The sequence below is a fragment of the Tachypleus tridentatus genome, chromosome 4 (assembly GCF_004210375.1).
Source record: "Tachypleus tridentatus isolate NWPU-2018 chromosome 4, ASM421037v1, whole genome shotgun sequence".
Taxonomy (NCBI): Eukaryota; Metazoa; Arthropoda; class Merostomata; order Xiphosura; family Limulidae; genus Tachypleus; species Tachypleus tridentatus.
The window spans coordinates 52,536,288-52,560,870 of NC_134828.1; the positions used below are offsets into that span (position 1 = coordinate 52,536,288).

General features: G+C 32.1%; 2 protein-coding genes across 14 annotated transcripts in view; one reads left to right on the plus strand and one right to left on the minus strand.

Moving 5' to 3' along the window:
* Positions 1-3,731: 3,731 nt before the first annotated feature.
* On the plus strand, positions 3,732-5,668 carry LOC143249138 (polyubiquitin-B). 4 transcript variants are annotated; one of them, XM_076498515.1, is made up of 2 exons: positions 3,732-3,940; positions 4,837-5,668. In XM_076498515.1, the coding sequence occupies exon 2, from the start codon at positions 4,844-4,846 to the stop codon at positions 5,531-5,533; it is 690 nt and encodes a 229-aa protein (XP_076354630.1). In that variant the 5' UTR covers positions 3,732-3,940; positions 4,837-4,843; the 3' UTR covers positions 5,534-5,668. The 4 variants fall into 4 exon arrangements, with proteins under 4 accessions (XP_076354630.1, XP_076354629.1, XP_076354628.1 ...); XM_076498514.1 differs by having other exon boundaries at positions 3,785-3,965; XM_076498513.1 differs by having other exon boundaries at positions 3,876-4,030.
* A 2,660-nt stretch (positions 5,669-8,328) lies between these two features.
* LOC143249137 (COP9 signalosome complex subunit 2-like) overlaps positions 8,329-24,583 on the minus strand; it is an 80,549-nt gene continuing 64,294 nt past the window's right edge. For 9 of the 10 annotated variants that reach the window (XM_076498504.1, XM_076498501.1, XM_076498507.1 and 6 more), the window contains one exon: positions 8,587-24,129. In XM_076498504.1, coding sequence (XP_076354619.1) covers positions 23,985-24,129 — 145 coding nt within the window. In that variant the 3' untranslated portion in view covers positions 8,587-23,984. Of the gene's footprint in view, positions 8,535-8,586; positions 24,130-24,583 lie in introns of those variants that run through there. The other variant, XM_076498505.1, reaches the window with a different exon arrangement.

A 24,583-nucleotide genomic window follows, 5' to 3' on the forward strand; every position in this document is an offset into this window, starting at 1 on the left:
GCTTAAAGTAATGAGATAAATTATTAACACTCTAACATATATAATTCTACTGCATTCTCCTCTTCTTACAAACAATGTCTGTCTTCTGGCCTTATTTCATGGCCATTGTAGGGCCACAAACTCCAAACTGGATCTCAATCGCGTGTGGTAATTTAATTTTTCCTCACTCAGGATCCAACCAAAGGCCTGTCATATGCCAAACAGTTGCTCTACCTGCTCTATTAATTGAACTAAAGGGTTTACACCTTAATCACTATTTGTCGACAACCAAAGTTACCACAATGTAACATTATACAAACATAGTCAGTATTAATGTGAAAAATGGCTCAATTAAAACTAAATTCAGTCAAATGAAACCAATAATTACATTAACAAACTTAAAGAGCTTACTCGGCTTATTATTATATATTATGGATATCAAATGATATTTGTATAAAATTAACTTGAAAACATTTTCGTTATGATACACACAAGTTTTTTTCTTTAAGTTATGCAGGACTAATCACGAAATTGTTCATATGATATGAAAAAAAAGGCAGAAACTTCAGTTATTACTTCATCTTAACCCATTGTCATATACGTTTAGGATTCACTGTTTACTTACTACCTTTATCACTTACTATTTTTTTAATATTTTATCATAATATGAAACCAAACCGACTGAAAGACTAAGTTTCAAGGTAATAATTCCAACATCCCCATATTCTCTCTCTGCCATGTTAATTATATTTCAGTTTTGTTTTATATTCCAAATCATTAAACTTTCCGGCTATTTCAAATCGTAATGCATAACATAATACCTCAGAGACTCGTCCGAGATAAATTATAATACGTAACTCTACACGAGCTGCTTCCACGACACACACACATATGTTCAATTATCATATACTCCAAACAACTGGAGGATGAAGTGAGAATTAATACTCTTCCAAACAAAGTCAAGTTACTATGGATTATGTGCAATTGTAGTGTTGACACAGGTGCAGGGAAACTGTCATTTTCCTAAGAGATATGGCTTATGAAAAATCTGCGGGGAGAAGGGGTGTGCTTTCGACATGATATCATTACAACAGATAATTTTGCTATAGAAACTATTCTGCAACACGATTATTAAGATGCACTGTAATGAGACAGGAAATAAATATATGTGGTGCCATGAAACGTAAGAAGGTAGCGAGGATCCAAAATTGTTATAACATATTTAACCTGTAAATCTGAACGTTTTCTAGGGGGATGGGGGAGTATCTATACTTTGTTGAGTGATGTTTAGTTATTTACTATGGATTAAGTACAGTGTGCAGTGCCATATAACGAAGTTACGGAGCCCATGCATAAAATACGATGTTTCCTGGAGCAATAAGGATTTTGCTAGTTGATATTAAAGGACAAATTAATAAAGTGTTTAGTAGCATCTAGAAGCAATAATTGTTTAATAAATTGTAGCTCGCTTTTTTTTGAGAGAGAGAGAGAAACCAGCATTTTTCGTATGTAAGTTCTATCACCTTAGCAGATCGTTACTAAATACTCGACTGACTCCGTATAAGAAAAACCATTTGTACATGCAGAAGCACTGTGTAATTGATTATTTCTGAGCTATGACAGGTCAGCATTAAATTGATTTCCACCAAGACGTGACTTAACTGTTCAAACATCTGTATTTTACAGTTAGTTTGTTACCATCAACCAGAATGAGCTGGCAGTCAAATCTAATTAAGGCTTCACTAGCTTAAGAAATCTCAACCATTATTTGCTGTAAACCTAATTGGTTCTGCTACAGCATCAGTTGGAATGAAAGTTTCATCCACCTATCCTGGTAAAAGACATGATATAGAAATCCAGTTATATTTTAAACTATTAATAAAACAAAGGCTTAATTCTTCATAATTTAAATATATTTTAAAGGGCTGCTGTTGCTCTACAGCCATGATAACTGAACTAGTGTCTCATAAAAGCTGCATCATGATATTTGACAAAATATGTAGCAAGGAAGCTATTGGTTAACATTTCAATTGAGAATTTGGGCCTACTCATTATATTTAAGATTGTTCAGAATCAGAATTAGTCACTGTATTAATTGATGTTAGCTTATTCTTCAGCTCCAGAGTGTATTTTAATATAGCAACCTCAAATTCTATTTTTGGGAATTTCGCACAAAGCTACTCGAGGGCTATCTGTGCTAGCCGTCCCTAATTTAGCAGTGTAAGACTAAATGGAATACAGCTAGTCATTACCACCCACCGCTAACTCTTGGGCTACTCTTTTACCAACGAATAGTGGGATTGACCGTCACGTATAATGCCCCCATGGCTGAAAGGGCGAGCATATTGGTGCGATATTCGATCCCGCGACCCTGGTAATTATATTATGAAAGAATAGAATAAATCTCAACGTCATAGATTAATTTTTTAGTTTTACCTTTGGTGAAAAGAAACAAAATCTGTGATATCATAATAAACCATCACCAAATACCAGCAGCACAAATTTTAATTCACTGGTGTATAATGGCTATGTTGAAGAAAAAATAGGCAGTTTTTAGGCCTTCTAAAACATGTTACAAAGAAACACTCCAAAGTCTAATTAGGTTAAAAGATCTAGAAAATGCGTCAAAGTTAGTGACCAAACATCGTAACAAAACGACTGAGGTCGGATTTTAAACTTCGAATAAATTATTTTTTTTAGTAACTTCCCAGTTCGTTTCATTCTGTTATTTTTTCTAATTAAAAAAAATATATATAGCTTGAATCATTTTATTGGATTATTTGAGCACCACATTCTAACATATCACGAAAAATAGGCCCGGCATGGCCAAGTGGGTTAAGGCGATTGACTTGCAATCTGAGGGTCGCGGGTTCGAATCCCCGTCGCACCAAACATACTCGCCCTTTCAGCTGTGAAGGCGTTATAAAGTACGATCAATTCCACTATTCATTGGTGAAAGAGTAGCCTAAGATTTGGCGGTGGGTGGTGATGACTAGCTGCCTTCCCTCTAGTCTTACACTGCTAAATTGGGGACGGCTAGCGCAAATAGTCCTTGAGTAACTTTCCGCGAAATAAAAAAAAAACAAACAAAACACGAAAAGTAATATTTTTGTGTAAATTTTGCATGTGGTCCTTGAATTAGAATTTAAATGTTCAAATATCTGATCATGCAATATATTAATCGTAATGACAAATGCAAAGAATTGTACTATCTAGTACAGTTCCATAAAGGTATAAAACTTTCCGAAAGTGTAAACTCGAAGAATAATGTATTGTGGCGTTATCTATTGGTTTGTAAGAGTATTTAAGTAATGTTTATATATAAGATTATATTACTTTGCAGTTAAAGATTTTAATATTATTTCATAATACTTGGAATAAAAGCCGGGCCTGGCATGGCCTAGTGCGTTAAGGCGTGCGCTTCGTAATCTGAGGGTCGCGGGTTCGCGCCCGAGTCACGCCAAAACATGCTCGCCCTCCCAGCCGTGGGGGCGTTATAATGTGACGGTCAATCCCACTTTTCGTTGGTAAAAAGAGTAGCCCAAGAGTTGGCGGTGGGTGGTGATGACTAGCTGCCTTCCCTCTAGTCTTACACTGCTAAATTAGGGACGGCTAGCACAGATAGCCCTCGAGTAGCTTTGTGCGAAATTCCAAAAACCAACCAACCAACCTTGGAATAAAAGCCTTTGTCGCTCCTTAAAAAGTTGTATGGTGATTTCATTTTACACAATTTTACTGTTCAGGTATTATCATACACATCAAGTAATTTTTACTCTTTGCGAACGCTCGCCTTTCTTTGTCATTCTCCGCTTCCAGAATATTCTGACATCCGGGTGTGCAATAGCAGTTTCTATCGAAGGAACACTGGCCTTCGCGATAGTTCTGTTCAAATGACGAAACACGTATTCCATGAATAGAGTGTTGCATCAGCTTGCTATAAAAGCAAGAAGCGTACACACAGGTGACCATGTATTCTTTGTTTGAAAGTGAGAATCTGTTATTTCAATCTCGTTGCTACTTGGTATTAGAAGGGAGGAAATATAATTTATTGGTGATAATTTACTTTTATACACAATCGTATATTTTATAAGTCATGTTTAATGTTGTTTTGTGATGACTAGTTTCTAATTATTATTTTTAACGTTTTTAATTCATAGTAGTAGTACTACCATTACCCAAAGTTAACTTTGAGTTTAAAGTTGTAATTTAGTTTCTGTTATAGTTCTAAGTAAAACATGGCTTTCATAGTACTATTAATAATGATAGTATAAAGTCTAATATATTTCTGTTAGGTAATAATTCAGTCATGTCGCAGAATTGTGTAATATTAGAAATGTATTTCTAAATACTGCTGGTATAGGTATTTAAAATTGATTTAAAATGAAGTGCAGAACAACGTTACAACGAGTTTGCAATATTAGCTAGCAACTTCAAAGTAAAATTTAAACAAAACTGTAGATGTTTGTTTAACGCTACTTCAAACGAATGCCATTGCTTAAACTTCTGTCTTTACTTTTGGCTTCACTAAATCATTAAATGGAGGCCTTTTATAAAGGGTGTTAATTAGGTTAATTGTGTAAGATGAAAAACAAAATGAGGAAAATAATTTCTATAAACATAAACTATTATTGTTACATCCTAAATAATGTATAATAATAGGATAAATATTCTGTAATGAAGTTGATTCATGGGCTTTTTAAGGTAAGCTTAGTTCCTGTATTATAGTATAAATTTTAATATTAAAATGAAGTTTACCAGCAGTAACCTTTTATTTTAAGGTGGCTTCTCTAAATTCTCAACACAAAAACAAACTTTGTAACATGCATACAAAAAAGATATTGTCAATTTATTTTTTAGGTTAAACATGCAGATCTTCGTAAAAACATTGACAGGGAAAACTATCACTCTAGAAGTGGAGCCCAGTGACACCATTGAAAATGTTAAGGCCAAGATCCAAGACAAAGAAGGAATTCCCCCAGACCAACAGAGATTAATTTTTGCTGGAAAACAGTTGGAAGATGGTCGTACGTTGTCGGACTATAATATTCAAAAGGAATCTACTCTTCATCTAGTATTAAGACTTCGTGGGGGCATGCAGATCTTTGTTAAAACTCTGACAGGTAAAACCATCACTCTGGAAGTTGAACCAAGTGACACTATAGAAAATGTGAAGGCTAAGATTCAGGATAAAGAAGGGATCCCTCCAGACCAGCAGAGGTTGATTTTTGCTGGAAAACAACTAGAAGATGGAAGAACTCTGTCTGATTATAATATCCAAAAAGAGTCAACACTTCACTTGGTGCTGAGACTCAGAGGAGGCATGCAAATCTTTGTTAAAACTCTGACAGGTAAAACCATCACCCTGGAAGTTGAACCGAGTGACACTATAGAAAATGTCAAGGCTAAGATTCAGGATAAAGAAGGGATCCCTCCAGACCAGCAAAGGTTGATTTTTGCTGGTAAACAACTAGAAGATGGAAGAACCTTGTCAGATTATAACATACAGAAGGAGTCTACCCTCCACTTAGTATTGAGGCTACGTGGTGGTCGTTAAATTTTTTCTTTATAAACTTTTCCAGATAAGGCTTAAAAATTGTGAACTTTTTTTTAAGAGCTTTCAGATTATTGAAACATGGATGTAGTGACTTTTACTTTTAGGCAATAAATTTTGAGGACCATTTAAGTATGATTCTGGTATTTTGAACTGTTTCTTGCCAAAAAAAGTTAATACCACATAATACTGTGGTATAACATGCCAATGATTGTCACACCAGTTTAAGGTCTTTATTCAATTTTACGTTTTTAAAGTTAGTGTGCAATACTATATCTTGCAGCTTAAACACCCCTTGTCACTAAATTTCAGATTTAATGTTTTTCTTCATGAATATTTTAACTCCAAATCACTAGTTGCTTATTAGAATACAAATACATATTTCTTTTCAAGAATAAAATGAGTGTTCAAACAAACAATATTCCACTTTTTCACTTAAATATCCAGTATTTTAATTCAAAGAAAGCCTTAAATGTATTAAAAATGACAATGCTGCAGTATGTTTTTGCACAACAAACAACCAAATTAATTTTACCATAAACTAGTGTCTATTCCTCTATACAGCTGAAAAATACTTTCAGTGAAGTTGCTTGATGTTAAACGTCGTACACCTTGTATATAAAGGTGAGAGAGGGGGTTTCATTAAACTGGGAGGGTAGAGTTGACCCTGAACTAGAAAGTTGAATTTTGTAACTAGTGGGCACAACTTGTATCTATCAAACAACTCTAGGTATTCTCTCTACTGGGTTATGAGTACTTAAAACTAACCATCAGTCTGTTAGTTAATGGTAAAGTGCTGCTTTCTCTATTGCTGGTAATTATATCTGTAATTACAGTAATGTTAGGATATATTAAAAAAACAAAAAATCTACAGAAAATTACTAATTAAATAAAGAGTGGACAACAGGCAATGCCTAAACCATAAGACAGTGACTTAGCAATGGTTTTAAACTTTTACTAGTATGTACATGAAAGGAATTTTTTTGCTTGAATCTTTATTGGAATGAAAATCAAAGTATAAAGAAAAGCAGTCCACAGATTTTTACTCTTGTGTCTATTATAACGTTTTTTTTTAATAGTTTATTTCATTTAAAATGCTCTAAAATAGTTGTCATGATTTGTCTTCCTTACAAAAAAAATTCGTTCACTTGAAAATACAAAAGTATTATAGTTCTTATATAAATTAACTATAGATAATAGTAATATACAAGGTTTTTTTTTTTTTTCTGTTAACAATATGAATGTTATTGATGAGCATTGCAAAACACATTTAAACAAAAGGTCCTGAAAATTTTTTTAGGCAGAAACAAAGGTAAATAGCCTCATTGTTATAACTTCTCTTAAAAGTTTTACAGATGCAGTACCATAACCACATAAAATGAAGTTAACAATTGCACCTATTCTTGCTAAGTACAACTATGTTACTGTGATGAACATAGTGGGAGCTGGACATTACGAGTTTAACAGTTCACTGCATTTGTAAGACAGAAATTTGAATTCTTGAAGATTGTAGATTTGCAAGGAAGTAGTGGCTTCTGGTTTTGACTTGGTATGTGTTATATATAACCATCTGAGACAGTAAGTGTTGCATAGAAAAAAAACTAATTTTTACACTAAGCCATACCACATAATCAAGAAAAACATCCATTTAGTTAGCTCAGACATATGTGTATATATGTCTATATATATATTGAAACTTACAGACTAAAATATGTTTACTAAACTGAAACTTTTAATTAAAAAGTATAAAGTATCTATTTGTCTTAAACATAGTTGATTAATCTCAAAGTTGGAAGAAAAAAATGAATTACTACATCAATTCTTTAAGTTGTGTTATTTCAAAGAATACTTACATTTGTGTTACTTTGCTGAAATATAAGTTATGGATGTTTTCACCAATTATTATTTATCGTTATCTGTATGTGTTTCTTAGTACCAGTGCACTGCTTATAAAAATGGCAATTTTTAAAATAATTTGTTGATTAAAGTGTGCATAAAATTTTTTATTGTAATAGCTTCTCTTTCATGGTCTAGTTGCCATGGTTTAGAATAATTTTTTATTGTAAAAGTTTGTTCTAAATTTGATCACAAATAAGTTTGTATGGAAAAACTGTAATTGTAGAACAATAATAGCAGAAAGGAAATATTACACTACCTGTTTTCTGATGCTATGATAAGCAATATAAATTTTAATGTGTAGAATATTTATTTAGTTGTAATTACATAGTATTTGGAGGTAAACATTCAATTTGAGAACACTTTGCTAGAAATAATAATCTTTATATGTATTAAAGCAGTATTGTCCACTTGTGCTCTACAGTGGCAATGGTGGAACAGCTAGAAAAATTGTTAGCATTGTTTTGGCATGAAGATGTACCTTAATAGGGAGATTTTTTTTGCTTTGCACAAAAAATATTCTAAGAGAAATTAACTAAAGTTCTTTCAACTGTAAGAAAGGGGCATGTGATTGGTCATTATATTAAGTTAAGCCACTTCACGCATCAGAAGACAGTTGCTTTGAAATCAAGAAATGTGAGCAAGCCAACAACTTGAGTAAAAGTTTGTGAGAAAGGTTAGTGGCAAAATATGCAGAGGAGTTGAGAAAGAGAAGTCAGGCAGCAAGGCCTTGCTAGATATAATTAATCCTTTTTTTTTCCTGTATTGTGTTATTTGTGTATTTAGCTTTCTATCAGGATCAAGTCTCCTCTTCATTATAGACTAGAGGGATAAATATACTCCATTGTCTGGTATTGTTTAAATATTCTGTTAGTGGGTCTGATTAATTTACAAGAAAACCCTTTTATACATAAAATAACACTAGTTCATTTTATTATAAGCTTTTCATGTTAATTATACACTTGTGTGATGAATGATTTTCACCAATAAGACCATATCTTTCATCAATCAATGTAAGAGTAATGTCTTTAATGTCAGCCTGGACCCAGGATGTATTTTTCATGTTCAATGATGTGTTATAAGAAAGCCACAAAGTACAGGTTCAGGTCTGTTCAGAATAAATTGAACATGGACACTTAGAGAAACAACTACAAATATACCTATAAATACATTTTTTATTTAAAATCAAAATGTTCTGTTGACAAATCTAGCTGAACTTCTATGTTGACTGGATGGTGAGTTTTAGGGCTACACACATCAAGAAAAGAGAAAGAACTATGGTAATGTCCGACTTAAATACTAAAAAACAACAACAACAAAGAAAGTTATGTATACCGTACAAGTTAGATACTATAACTATTGATTCACATACAATTCTAAAGTTCATCAAACCAGATTGCACAGCATTTTGGATTGCCTGAATAGGTTACCTTGTAATAAATTTGTACAGAAAAACACTAACATGAGACTGTAGCTACAGGTATGATGGTTAATTTAACATTTACAGAGCTTGGTATGGACAAAAAGTACAGTTTTTAGTTATTGCAGTAACTAATATGTATATACAAGTGAATCACTGTTAGTATTAATTGAAATGGAAAAAGGATGTGTGTCAAGATTCTGTTTAGGCTTTATGTAGGTGTTATAACTAATGTCTGTTTTTATTGCTATATACAGATTAATTTCTGTATACATACATGGAAACCTGCTTGTTTGACACTGGGCATGGGCACTTTACTACTCTAGAAAGATTTATATAAGTAACCAGCACATCCAGTAATAAACATTTACCTCTTGAAGGATAATAAGGGTTATATATTTGCTAATATATTAGATATTGCAAGCACAACAGTTTAGCTGAACAAGTGGAAGTTCCACTTCCACACAGTAAAATAAATTTATACTAATCTAGGAGCAGACTTTAATAATAGTCTGGTGTTTGGTATGTTGTAAGAAGGGCTAAACTTGGTAAAGAACTTTATTTCATCTTATCACTCTAAACAATGAGAACATGTTTTCTGTCCAAATTTATGAGAACAGAAAACTGCTACCATGTTTCTCCAAAAATAAGACAGGGCTTATATTAATTTTCACTCCAAAATATGACACTAGGGCTTATTTTTGGGGGATGTCTTATTTTGATATATTAAAAAAAAATGAAGTTACAAAGTAAAACTATTAAACTAACCATTTAAAATAAACTATTATTAAACTATTAAATTAACTGATTAATACTTAAGCAAACTAATTAACTAACTATTAAACTAATTAATAAATTAATTTTTTTTTATTTCTTTCCTCTTCCTGCCACTCTTAACTAGGGCTTATTTTAAGGGTAGGGCTTATATTAAAACTATCCCCAAAAATCACACTAGGTCTTATTTTATGGGTAGGTCTTATTATCGGAGAAACACGGTAGATGTAATGAGGGAACACCATACAAATGAATAACAGTCAAGCAACTGTTATTTAAACATTAAGTTTGAAATACAAGTTACATTCCTGGTAGATTTAAATAATTTCTCATTTATTTATCTTATTACTGATTACAGGAATACCTGTATCCTGTTGGAAGACAGGACTGTTGGTTTTAAGGTATGTTTAAGCCAATGTCATGACAGATGAAGAAAGAATGATAGTAAGCTATAGCTACTCCTGGTCCAGCTATGTAAAACTAGCAGAATGTGAACTGGATCTGGCCACTAGTTCCTATGGATACAGCCATCTGTCTTGCACCCAGCATAATTATGGCTGGTTCTAACTGGCCAAAATTATAGCTTTTGACACAGTGTGTGATACACAGTGAAATCAAGGACTTAGCAATTCTATTATGCACTAGAAGCTATGTTCATATGTTGATGGCTGATAAATCCCACCAAACAGGCAATTGGTGTTCTGTTAATTTAGTATTGTGCATTTTCACCATCAACTGTAGTGAGAGAAGAAATGCACTGTGGAGATGTAGGAATGTGAACATGCAATCCAGTCCTCAAAATGTGCTTGCTTAAGCCCAAACATCAGTGCTAGTATTTTTTCTTGTCAGGACTGTCTATTCATGTTGTCCACCACAACCAATGAATGTGTAATTGATAGCTTTCTCACAAGGACTGGATGGTGTGAAAACTGCTTCTAGTTTCTGATACTCTACCCTACCACAGAAAAGGAAATTCTTGCAGTTGTTGTATTTGTCAAACATTGCTGCTACTACATGAATGGTAGGAAGCTCACCATTCAAATAGACTGGGTATTACTAAAACAGCTAGTGAACTTCAAAAATCTGGATGACAAGAATGCACATTAGATAATAAAGCTGCAAGAGTACTTCATTTTACAATATTATCAAGGCAAGCAACTTGTAAACATTGACAAATTATATTACAAACAACTGCGATAATGTGTATGTTTAATGTTCATATCCTGATCACTATGCATCAGTTAAAAGTCATTGCAGAAGAAGTGAGGATAAATCACACAAGTGGGGATAACTCTATATTTGGATGGACACTAAAATACCACTCAGTTGTTTTAATAAGAGCAACTAGATGCAAAAAATGTAGTTTTGGTGATACTTGCTATGCTGCTAGGTATAGTATGATCATCAAAGTCTGACAAATCCAGTACTAATGCACATAACATCACACTCTTATAATCAGTTATGATTGTAGGATAGTGTGTTTAACCATCATTATAAACTCTAAAGGCTTGATAGCCAGCCTATAATGCAGTTTGTAGTCCCTATAGCTATAAGGCAAGAGGTATTTTTAACTTTACATAATGCAAGGACTGGAAAGGATCATGTAGTATCAAGCACTATTGAAAACATACAAAGGTAGTTTTCTGGCTGCATTCATATAGAGATATTGATACGTGTGTGCTTCCCTGGCAAGAACAAGTTGCATAAAAAAAAAAAAAACCCCAGCAGCAGAGAAATGTAGGCTTTTCCCCTTAGAGGGATCTTTACATTTGTAACTCTTCCTCTGACTAATCAAAACAGATAAAAGTTATTGGTAGGTGATGATCATTATTGATCACTTCATGACCAAAACTTATCCATTGTTGTCATACTAGTGTAATTTGTTGACTGAATAAGGGATGACATGATAATAAGCACCTGAAGACAACCACATGGATAAAAGAATCATCTTTTAACAGTCATTTCTTGTGTTTGGGGAAAATGCATACTTCAGCATACTAGGATCTGTAGCTTTTACATTTGCTAAGTTTGTGATTGGGATGCCTGTTGTTTGTAAAAATGGTCCATTGTGCAATGAAACAGCCAGCTTATTTTTTCTCTCTAAATTTCTAAATGTTTGGATGAGAAGTATGGTTTCCAGTGAATCTGATGTACAGCTTTCATCCCAGTAGAGATGTGCTACAGTATTTTCAAAAATATGTAGAATGACTGCATTTTCAATATTTGGTGCACATTATTAAATGGATCAAGTAGTCATGCATAAAGATATTATGAAAATAGAGTAATGAAACAAAAATTAGTCTTGTGAATGAATTTGACTATGGTATATATATCTGAAGAATGTCAGCAAATTAGTTTTGGTTTGACTAGTTTATATTTTGTCTATAACTTACTGAAGTGAACTCAGAGTTACAGAGATCACTGATGGTAATAAATTACTGAACATGTCAACAAGTCTAAAATTATATCACTTATGGGCCTGTCAAAAATTTGTTATTCCAGGGATCAGGGGTAGAAAAGCAGGTTGCCTGATGATGAGAGTACTGTATTGTATTACCTCAACTCAGCTGATGAAGAGGAATAAATTGGTCATCTAAGGAGTTAGATGAGGAAATGCTGATGGAGGAGCAGACTCTATGTTCTAGTGATACAACTGTTATTGCTGGGGTTAAATGATTGATCACTGGCTTGAATGGTCATTTGATTGAAATATCAGTGACTGAAAAGATGCAACAAATTAAAAAGGCCCAAACTCATTAACATTTATTGCACCTTTTGTGTGCAATCCTATTTGTAAACTTTAATTACAAATTCCCAAAGAGAAGTGGTATTTCTTGCTTTCCAAGCTATCAAATTGTAATTCATGGTAACATGTCTACTGGAAATCAAGTGATAACACTGCACAACAATTTTTTTGAAAAGTTTTGCTGATTGTGACATGTACCTGGTGGGTACAAATATAGTTTTGGTTTTGCTTCATCACGTAGGAACTCTGAGAAATAGACAGTTAACTGTTTATCGGCAATGACGTATTTAATTGTGTTTATGTTTCTAATATGCTATTAAGTTCAACATAAAAGTGTTTTGTTCCTGATTTTCATTTGTATTCAATGTCCAGTGCATCACGTTGTAGTGTCCAACAGTATTCAGCAAGCATTGATGGATTCCAGTTGCCCTGATATCATTTTTCCATTGTAGCGATGTCCTGGTGAAACTAAGATTTCGATGAAACAGTACGTGATGGGCAAATTTGGATGTGATTTTCATGATCAGCAGCCAAAATTCTTTAAGGAACACCCAACTGTGTTCAAGAAGCAAAAACTTTGTTGTGCAGTGTAACCAGTCATTTATTCTAGAGTTAAGTATACTGGTTGTGGTTAAAACAAACAAGTGAACTGCACTGTGATTGCTATTTCCTGAACTAAGGAATGGTATTTGGAAGTAAGACATTGATCTGATATCATTTGATGGTTGCTCAAAATGTCTAATTAACAGTGGTTCTGTAAAGCAACTGCACAACCTTCATCACAACTGGGACAGATCAAGATGTCAGATAAAATCCTAAGAAATTGGCAGTTGGTTTTGAGGCTCATGATGACTCGGATCTCTGAAGAATCTACATATTGAAATCATTTTGCAACTTTTTGGTTTTTCAAACACTGTTTCATGCAAATGTATACATTTCTAGAACATATTTCTTGTGTGAACTAGTGATTTTGCACACAAGTTAATACAATCTTGTATTGCCCCTGAAGTACAATAAGGGAATTGTGCTATGGCATATCTTATAAATTCACATTGTTTATATAAATTCAGCAAAATATGTACGTGTTATTTTTCATGCTTATCTAATACACTGTATTTTTCACAGTCCCCCTAGATGATAAGATTCTGGAGAACACAGTATTTCTGGTTACTTTAATTTCTTGTGCAGTTACAACACTGGATTTTGTATATATGCATGTATTTTGCAGTTGAAAACACAAAATGTGATTGGATAAATTAAGTAATCAATCACATGAAGAAAAAAAACACTGAGTGTTCTGTGTTTTTAGTACTGGGAAGGGAAGTAATTGGTTTGGTTCCAAACAAGAATATCTATTAGATTTGGCTTTTCACTGAGTTATCAGATAATCTATACCATACAAAGTAAAGCGTGATTGTTATTACTGGTGTCAACAGAGATATTTTATAATTATAGCAACTGGGATATTCATAGGTTTATGAGTTTCTGCAAGGTGAAATCATGATTATTGGTTTGTTCAGAGTTAAAAAAACATACTTAGCCTATTGTTATCAGATATTTTTTACTTAGAAACATTTTACTTTTACAATTAAATTTTGGCTATTTCTGATAATTTCATTTCAATATTATTTTAGAACAAAGTAGATTTTACACTATTTTGAACTATATAGTGTTGGTTGCATGTATATAATTGAATTTATTGTATAATCAACAAGCTTTTCACTTGTTTATTTACATTGGATTTGTGTCCAAAATCAAGTTGGATTGTTGACAAAGATTAAAAAACATTCTAGGTTAGAATCTAAGAACACTGCTGTTGTGTAGTGCCTGGCTTACACTTCACTTTCCACATTAAAACTGGAACTCTGCATTTCAGATAACAAAACAATTGTAGGAAAATTCATGTAAGTGAGATGGGTGCACTCACTAACCATTATGGCTTGGGTATGGGTAACATATATGTGCACTATTCCATGGAAGTCTCTGCAAGATGTGGCATATTACAGCCTGTACAAATGACTTCATCCAAGAAAAGCTAATATCATAGCCTGATTTGTCAAAATATTTAACATTATATTGCTTTGTGAATTCCTTCCCTACCAGAGGTTGAGTTTACTTGGGAGTTTTCATTCCTGATTCATTAATGCAGTCATGAGTGTTACAGCATGCTGGAAAATTTACTGCATTAATAGGAAACTTACTGTAAACCTATAGTGAATTTTAATATATTCTGTCTAGCACATTATGGATATGTTATAGATACTAAAAATCACCAACAACAAAGGTGATGGCAACTGTCTGTGCACTTTCCAGTTGTCTGCCTTATTACGTACTTACCATTAAGAAAATAGATACTGGTGAACCAAGGTCTGAATTTGAAGAAAAAACTAAACAACCAAAATATCTACAACAAGCACTTCAAAAATGTACTTAAAGTGTTCATAATTGGTGAAACACACATCTAAGACAAAAATTTTATATTTGCCATGTTAAGCCTTTTTTTCTATGTAACATGATTTAAACTGCCTGAAGAAAAGCTTTAGCAAATAAACATAAATTTTGAAACTTTTTCATTATTTTTCCATGTCTTGTGGTCTTTTCTATACCTACTGCAAGATAAGCTTGTAAATGTGTAAATACATATCTTTGTTGTAAATTATTTAAGTTGATTTAATTTGTACTATTGCTTAGGTACTACATTTCATTTACTGCATTATATTCATTTTGCTTTCAGATGTACTTGGTATAAATATGGCTATTGTTTTATAATGTATTTTATCAACATTACACCCATATTTCATTATTGTTTGTTCTTGATTTAGTTTACTATTTCCAGTTCTTATTTTAGTTTATTTTCTTACTTGTAACTAGTTTGAAGGCTTTGTGGTCAATAATAATGTTACTTTTTGTCCTACATTTATAACCATTAAGACAAGGTGAGAATAATCTAAAGAGATGATTATTGGAAGTTGACTTCAAATTATATTTGTACTTTATATATTCATAAGGTTAAGATATATGAAGAGCTGTGTGTGATAACCAGAAATATCATACTTTACCCTTCCATAATTAATAACAAATATTTGTATTTAAGCATATTCATGGAATTTTTCTAACTTTTTGTGCAGATGTTATGTAGTTATAACATCTTTTTAAGCTGAATATGGTAAGGTTGTATATTTGCACTAATCCTTTACTTTAAGTACATTTACCTATAATTCTTTCATCGACTCTGTTACTAGGCATTTTATCTTGTAGTGAAATCACATTCATTCTGAAGGGTGAAAAAAAGATATTTGTACAAGCTATAAATTGGATGTTTATCTGTTTTTGAATATATGTATTTGGAATGATCATTGATACTGATAATCTGAGGATCATGGAATATCACACTAGAACTTTGATCTGGCTTAACAGTGTGGTATATTATTATTTCTCTATCTTGTCTTTGTCCTATACAGATATGCTTTGACCCCACAGCTATGCAGTTGAAGCTACACAATAAATGTGAAGCAAATCAGTAAAGCTCAATTTTACATTGTATAATATATATTTTGCTTATTTATTCACTTAACTATGAACACTTTCTTCGTCATGCATAGTTGAATTTATTTACTACACAATATTTTGGGTGTTTCTTTTTTTGCAGTTGTTTAAAAGTCTGATAAATATCAATGTACATGAACACCACAACGTGCTTTACTTTAAAAACAATGCATCTTAACATAGAACAGATTCATTATTCTATAGTGCATCATAAGTATAACAAACTGTACAATATCTGAGTAAAATCATTGCAAGCACCAACTTACCATATGCAGAATTATGCTGCAACATACTGCATAAACTAGGCATCTTACAAAAAAGATGAAACGAAAGGAATGAACATGGAGGTAAAATAAGTATTATATACATTTTTTTACCCGTTTTTAATAAGCTCAAGTAAAAATAATGAAATTTCTCTTCTACCTTGTAAGATGTATTAGTAAACATTTCTGCAAGGTTTTTACATGTAGGCCAAATTCTTTATAGTAAGTAGTTGCAACTTGTTAGTGAAAAATTTCAACAATAAACAAACAACACAAAGTACACTTAATTTAAAGTAATATATTAAAAAAATGTCCAATGTATATACAAATGCTTGTTACACTGTTGATTATCACAGCTGTGTCCAGAGCATTAAATAATTATCCATTCTATCAACAACCACACAGGCTGGTTCAATTATTTAAAACATAACTGAAAAGTTATTCTTCTCTACTGTGTTATTATAATACAATTGTGATAATTTTAAAAATTACCAGTACACATTATTTATGGCTACACTAACAATTGCTCAGTTTAGATCTAGCTATATATCTCAAACTACATTTCAGATCAACATTTATAGTTTGACAGAGACCTAGAAGTTTCCACACACTACAAGATATCATAATGCAATAATACTCAATTAGAACAATGATAGAAACTTAAAAAGTTCTGTTAACATAATGCAAGAATATAATAACTGCCAATTTGAACTACACAACCTATGATTCTAAACAGTTATATTAATGTGTGATAGACTAACATTTAAAACTAAATTTACTGTTTGTTTTACACTTAAGTTGTATATAACATAATTAGCTCATCTTCAAGAAAAATATCAAAGTACTTTTTATACTTTATACAAAGACTGTTTTCAGTTCGTACATAAAGTCTATTCACCAATATCTGTAGTCCCCTTGATAATCTCAAAATGTAATCTGTAGTTTTGGAAGAACAATATGATCCTCATATTGTCAGTTTTTAACTTCCTCAGTAGAACTGCCATGATAGATTTGGGAAGCATTCCCTTCTAGTTCTCCTCAATTCTCTGGGCACTATCCTAAAGTTTCTGCCATGAAAGATCCTTATTCTCTTCTTCCTTCAGTTCATGTATTTGGGATGTTACTTTTAAAGACTTGTAAGGGCTTGATGTCCTTTTTTTGGGGTTGCTTTTCTTGAGCTTTTGTAGTGACTGCAGATGCCTCATCAGTCTTTGTTTTGTCTGGTTCTTTCAAACTTCTACTGCCTGGTATATTGCAAATTACCAAGTCATAGATGAGTGCCTTCCAAACACATGGTCTTCAATGAAGTATGGAGTGTCCACATTTATTATTGATATGAGAAACTTTCTCATTGTCTCATCAATCAACATACATTGATGCACCTTACCTGTCATCTAGTTATCAGATACTAGACTGGTTCTAATCTATTATTTCATAAGACTCTCACTTTCTTCTTCCTGACATTGCCTTCACCTACTGACATGTTGTGGTTCATTGTAAGTCTCAGTGTTTGTCATATGCTCTGATCATCACTGGCACTGTTGACCAATTTGCTAACTTGAGCTGACCATCAATCATGCACTTTTCAATCATAGTTATAGCACTTCATTCTTGTTGGGAATCTGACAAGTTGTCTTCATTCTGTTTCTTTTTTCTGGCAACAGCACCTATCATGACAGTCACTCTTTTCTTGTCAGCACCATCTTTATAGGTAGTTCCAGCTGCCTTATGTTGATATTTGTGCTGTTACTTGTTTGTGACAGACTTGCACCACTTGCAACATGCCCCATTTTATAATAAGCAATGCAATTTTTCTCTTGTCTACTGTTTTTTTATTTGTCACCTTTGGTGGCATTCTGCTTCTAGTCACCTGCTTCTAGTTTTAACTTAGACTGATTATTCTTGGACTTGCCAGTTACACTACCTCTATGAGCTTTCATATAATGTTCTGCCAGCTTGATCATCTCATCCCATGTCTCTTGGTGCTTTCTTGTTTAGGACCAGTTTACAATATTTCAGCAAGGTCTTTTTAATCTTGTCATAGTCCATGCTATCTTCTAATGCCATGTCCATGTAGACTTGCAGGTCTTTATCTTCGAGAAGGAGGATTGGACAGACTGCCTCAGTCACCTTTGTTTCAGTTCTGGCTGTGAGAAAATCTTTCATACCTTTCCAAGAAAGCATCCATGTTTTCTTTCTGTTCTTCACATTTGGACAGCTTGCTATGATGTAACTGTCATTTTTGGGTCCTCTATCTTTCTGGTGGGTCAGCTTAGCAATCTCAGTTTGTACTCTTGTTTTTTCCATTTCCAGTCTTTCCTTTCCTTCTTTCTCTTTCTTTCTTTTCTGTTGATGCTCTTCTCTTGCTAAATCTTATTGTTATTTAACAAACTCTCATAGATTGCTATCTTTGAGCCCAAGTTGCTTGCTCCACTCTATCCTCTGATTAAAGTCAGTCAACACAGTTATACAGAGTGGTCATGATCACTTACAATATTTTTGCCACCACTACATTTGTGCATATATAGGACTATTTGCCAATAGTTTATGTTTATTTATGTCACCATTTACCATTGTAGATCATGGCTGACTTGCTGTCAGATTCTTTGCATTAGGTGTCTGCAATTTGTTGGCAATAAATTAACAATAAACAAACTGGCAGTTCACTTGATTTAAAATAATTTGTGTGTTGTGTGTTTACATATAGCAAAGCCACATCAAGCTATCTGCTGAGCCCACCGAGGGAAATGGAACCCCTGATCTTAGCGTTGTAAATCCGTAGACTTACGGTTGTACTCGTATGGGGCATTGAAATAATATATTAAAACAAGTCAAACATAGGTACAAATGTTCATTTCACTGTTAATTATTACAATTGTATTCAGAGCATCAGGTAACAATTTATTATAGTTTAATTAATATGTTTATGCTGCACTAAATTCTTTATCCTCAGTTCATGATGTCATGCTGAAATAAGTTTTACAAGTTTTTATCCCTTACTAAAAATACTTAGTTCTATTTCTAGACAAAAGCAATAAGCTTATACTAAGTGCAAAGGACAGCTACCAAATTACTTTAAAGAAGATAATTTCAACAATCTATGAAATATTTTTAACTATAAAGAAATCCATTACTCCTGTTAAAGTTAATATAAATGTTTAAAAAAGTAGCAGCTAAACACAAGGATAACAAACAGTACATATTGTTTACACATTCATAAAATTATTTATTCTTATCAATCAGAGCTGATTCAGTACCTTATATTGTAAAATATTTACAATATTTTCAAAAAGACAGTATGGAAAAATCTAAAACTCATTAAATTCCTTTAAGCACACTTGAAAAAATGAAACTACTATGTCATCTTTTTCCATTTAGAAACTAATAACTTTATAACATTCCTCTAGAAAAGCTCAAGAGAAATATGAAACTACTAATCATGTCATTTGCTAAATTTTTAAATCCCTTTACATCTTCTTTTACTCATATATAAACTTCTAAAGCTCTTCACAAATGTGTGAGCAAAATAACATGTAAGTACTGATGACCTCCTACTTTAAATCAGTATTTTATAAATTCATGTAATTAATGTGATGTAACTGATTTAAAAACTGATGGTTGCTAAGAGACAGAATACTGTGTTTGTCAGGCAACATGTTTTGTAAGTTCACCTATTTAGTTTGACATATTCACTGAAATGTGGAAATGATTCTTGATTCCATATAATCAGGTTGAAATAAGAAAGACCAACTTATATAAAAAAACACTAAGGTACACAATATATTTTTATTTTACTTTGCTAATTGGTTTTTTACACAAAACACTTACACATACTTTCTTAATGAGTATAGTAAAAAGGTAATTTGGTAAGATGAGGATGTATGTCCATATCAAGGTAAAATAGTTGGTTATCTGAAACACAGGACTGATGGAACAAAACTTAACTAGCCAAAGATAAGTTAAAAAAAACTGTCCAGTGAACTGAAATTTGTTTTTATATTTGTTGTTTTCTCACAATAAGTTTGCAAATTCTCCAAACTCCATTTACACAAATTATTTCTGTTTATAACACAGACACCATATAATTCTAAATATTTTGTATAAAGTATTCTTTACTAAAAATTCATGCTTCACTTTACATAATTTTATAGTAAATAATAAAAAACTATTATACATACCAATAAATGTTTCCAGACTATTAAATTACATTATACCTATATTTGCCATTGATTTAATTCAAAATACCATTTTATTATTAGTATTACTCACAATAAAAATATTTAAGCATTTCATAAAGATACTGGAAAGAAAGATACTTGAAATTTTTTAATATTATTATGTGACAAGAGCTCCAAAAACAAACATCATTTTGAATGATTATTCTGTTTAGTAACAAAGATGATAAATTTCTTACTAAAATTGCAAGGCCAATTTTACGTGTTCAGAATTAAATTATATGACATTTTTAAAATCACAGTATCTAACATCATGTAATGTTACTTAAAGCACAGATGTACTATTCAAAAGATCAATGCATATATGTATATATTACACCTGGGTAACCTATATGAAGGTGGTAAAGATTTTTTTTTACTGTTTTATGAAAATCCTTTTCGTGTTCTGTTAAAACTAGATTCTTTCTGCCACTAATTTCCTGAAATAGCTGACTACTGAAAAACCTTAATGCCCAAGAAACAGCTATGTTATTTTAGCACAATGTTTTGTATAATTAAACACTACATTCTGATTACAACTGTTTCAGTAAACTAGACATACACAATACCAGAAGGTATTTGGTAGTCAAACTATTATACAGTGCCAGAAATAGAGTACACTGGAATGATATAGCACCAGAGTATAGTGGATATACAAAACTGGAACTGTTTAATAAAAAAAATGATAAATTGAAACTACACAGTACTAAAGGTGATAGTAACAGTAAACTGGAACTATACAAACAAAATAATTATGGTAAGCTCAGTAAATTAGAATCATACTGAATGAAGAGAGCAATGTGGAAAATATATTGAAAATATACAGTGTCAAATGGCAATAAGTACTATAAACTGAATATACACAGCATCCAAAAGGTAATGAGCAAAGTTAATTAGAAATATGGAGCATTAGAGGGTAAGAGCAAAGTAAACTGTAACTATGTTCTTCAAGTGCCAACTTGTAATAGACACACAGCAATGAAAAACACACTATACTAAAAAGCAACAGCTGCAGCAAAATACCAGTGGGTAATCACAGTAAACTGGAATTATGCAATACATTATACAGGGTACGTGTAAAGGGTACATCAAACACAATGAACAGTGCCAAGGCACTGAATGCATTACCTGGAAGTACATAACAAAAAATAATTCCAGTAAATTATAACCATAAATTATGAGAAAGCATGAAGCACAGTAAATTGATATTCAGTAGTACAAAGGTGTAATGAGCATAGAAAATGAAGTTATACAGAGTAAACTAAGACTATACAACATCAGTGGGCAAAGGAAACAGCAAACTAGAGTTATACATCAGAAAAAAAGTGATGGGCACAGTAAGCTAGAACTACATAGAAGATAGTGACAAGCACAGTGAACTAGAACATTGAAGATAGCAGCGATAAACACAGTAAACTGGAATAACATTGTAGAATATAGTGATGAGCACAATAACTAAAACAACATTGTAGAAAATAGTAATGAGCACAGTAAACAAGAACAACACAGCAGAAGTTAGTGACAAGCACAGTAAACTAGAACTGTACAGCAGTAGATCGTGATAACCACAGTAAACTAGAGCAACAGCAGAAGTTAGTGACAAGCACAGTAAACTAGAACTGTACAGTATAAGATAGTGATGAGCACAGTAAACTAGAACAACATTGTAGAAGTTAGTGACAAGCACAATAAACTGGTTCAACATTGCAGAAGATGATAAGCACAGTAAACTAGAACTGTACAATATAAGATAGTGATGAGCACAGTAAACTAGAACATTGTAGAAGATAGTGATGAGCACAGTAAAAGATAATAATGAACAGAATAAATTAGAATTTTACTGTACCAGACATCAATGCTATACATTATCAGAGGGCAAAGAGCATAATAAATTAATCCTAAACTGTGTCAGAAGGTAACAATTACAATAAATTTGAATTGTACAATAAAAGAAAGAAGTGCCAAGTAAATTAGAACTACAAAATAACAAATGTCAATTGGTACAGTAATATAAAACTGTGGAATACCAGAATATACTGATCAGAGTAAAAGCTAATGACACTGTTTGCAAAAGAGTGAGGATGGTAATTAAATAAATTATTCACATTTATTTAAATTGCTGAATGTATGTAATAATGAATTTTAGTAAAAGCTTAGAGACATAACATGTGTAATCATAAAATATTTTATTTTGTAGTATTTGTTTCAGTAAGTAAAAATTCAGTGTTTTTTATATGAATATAAAATCCAGTAAATTATAGCAAAAAGCTTGCAGTATTTACTGAAAACAAATTCATAAGTTTTAGCAGTTGTGAAGAAGCTGACCTGAGTTGACAAGATGTATACAACTCTTAGAAATCAGTATTCTTATTGGTTCTAAACTTATTTTAAGAGATACGACACTAATGGACTTTGGTTATGAGATATAAAGTATAATACTAAACAGTAGCAAGATACTCTTGTTAACAATATTAATAGTGTCAACATCACCATCCAGCCAATGGAAAACAGGTGATTAAAATCAAGTCCTGATTCAAGGCCAATTTAATTTGAAAGTATTTTCTTTTCTTTAGCACAACTCATAAAATCTGTGAAAAAAACCAAGTTCTTAGAATATATAAATATATTTTTCTGTAATTTAAGAAATAAAACAAAACTGTTTCTGAGCTAATCTAAAGTAACCACAATGTACACATAAAAAGACCTCTACACTAACCCAAACAATTTTTATTAGTTTTTAAGAAAGCAAAAAGGCAATTCAAGTTTAAACAAATTAACTTTATCTAACCCACATTTAAGGTGCCTTTTTCTTAAAATAAACTATTCTGTTTCAAATGAATTAAGAAGATGAATGTCAAACATTCATCAAACTAACCTGTTTGTAAAGAAGCAAATTTCAGTAAAATATGTATTATACTTCAACATGTTGAAGCTTATCAGGAATGTCTTAAGACTACAAGCTTATGACACATTTGCTATTAGAAATATGTTCTTAGTAGGAGATACAATTTCTCTACTAAAAGAAAAGTGTAACATGTTTCTGTACAGTCACTAGCAGATGACTTTGTGTTAATTTTTTTAATAATGAAAGTTAATAAACAGGTAATGTATCTCTTCATAACTGCAAGAAGTATTTTAGATCATAAAAACCACTCTGGAGGAAAAAATTTCTTAGAACCATTACTTTTGAAAAATAAATAGGAAAACTGGAACTTACGCTAACACACATAGCTTGAAGCTCATACAAACCTTTTATATGATTTGTTGAAATACAGTGAAATGTGAAATTCATAACTACACAAAAAAAAAGACAGCAGAAATGCAAATGTAAGGATGTAAATAATCAATTGTTGAGGACAAAAGATTGTATAATTATTACAACTACCAACTGCACCTTTCTTAGTTGATCAATGTAGAACCAATTACTTTATAGTGATGCTGACAAAAGATTGTCCATCTGACTTCCTAGCATGCTGAAGCTACAGCTCTAACCATGATAGCCATCCAAACAGTCATAGCCAAAGAATGGTGTTGTTGGGTTGAGCCATTTTGTTGATCGACACAACTTTAAGCTTGAGCGACATGGGCATACAAGTTATGCCATTTTGTTAATTATAGTCTGATGCAATGTTGACAATTGGACAGCCCATTTATCCAAGGCATTATGCCTTGCCACCCCTTGTGGCTTTTTGTCCAGCTCTAAGACTTGGTTAACTTGATCAATTCGACCTTGAATTGTGCTAAATTGTAATAATGGTTACAATTACAAAGTAGAAATGAAAACATACTTTTTAAATCCAAAAAAAGATAGAAAAAAAACTGTAATCATACAAAAAGTACTAAAAACTGTCTACAAAAATCTAAAATCAGTTTTAAAAGAAAAAATTATGTTGAATTATACAGGGTGTTCGAAAAGTCACTGTGCAGTTTTGTAATCATATTTTATTCAGTATATTTCAAGCCAGCAACTGATAGCAGTGTTTAGAAACAAAATAAGAAGGATCCAGGCCTGTATTGATGCAAACAGGGGTCACTTTCAACATTGTTTATAACTGCCATTCATATTTACCTCCTGTATTCTTTATTGAAAGATGTCTGTTAATAAATATATAAGTGCACAGTGACTTTCTGAACACCCTGTATGAAAACAGTATTTGAATTACAAAAATGTGGGATATAAATCATGTAAACTAT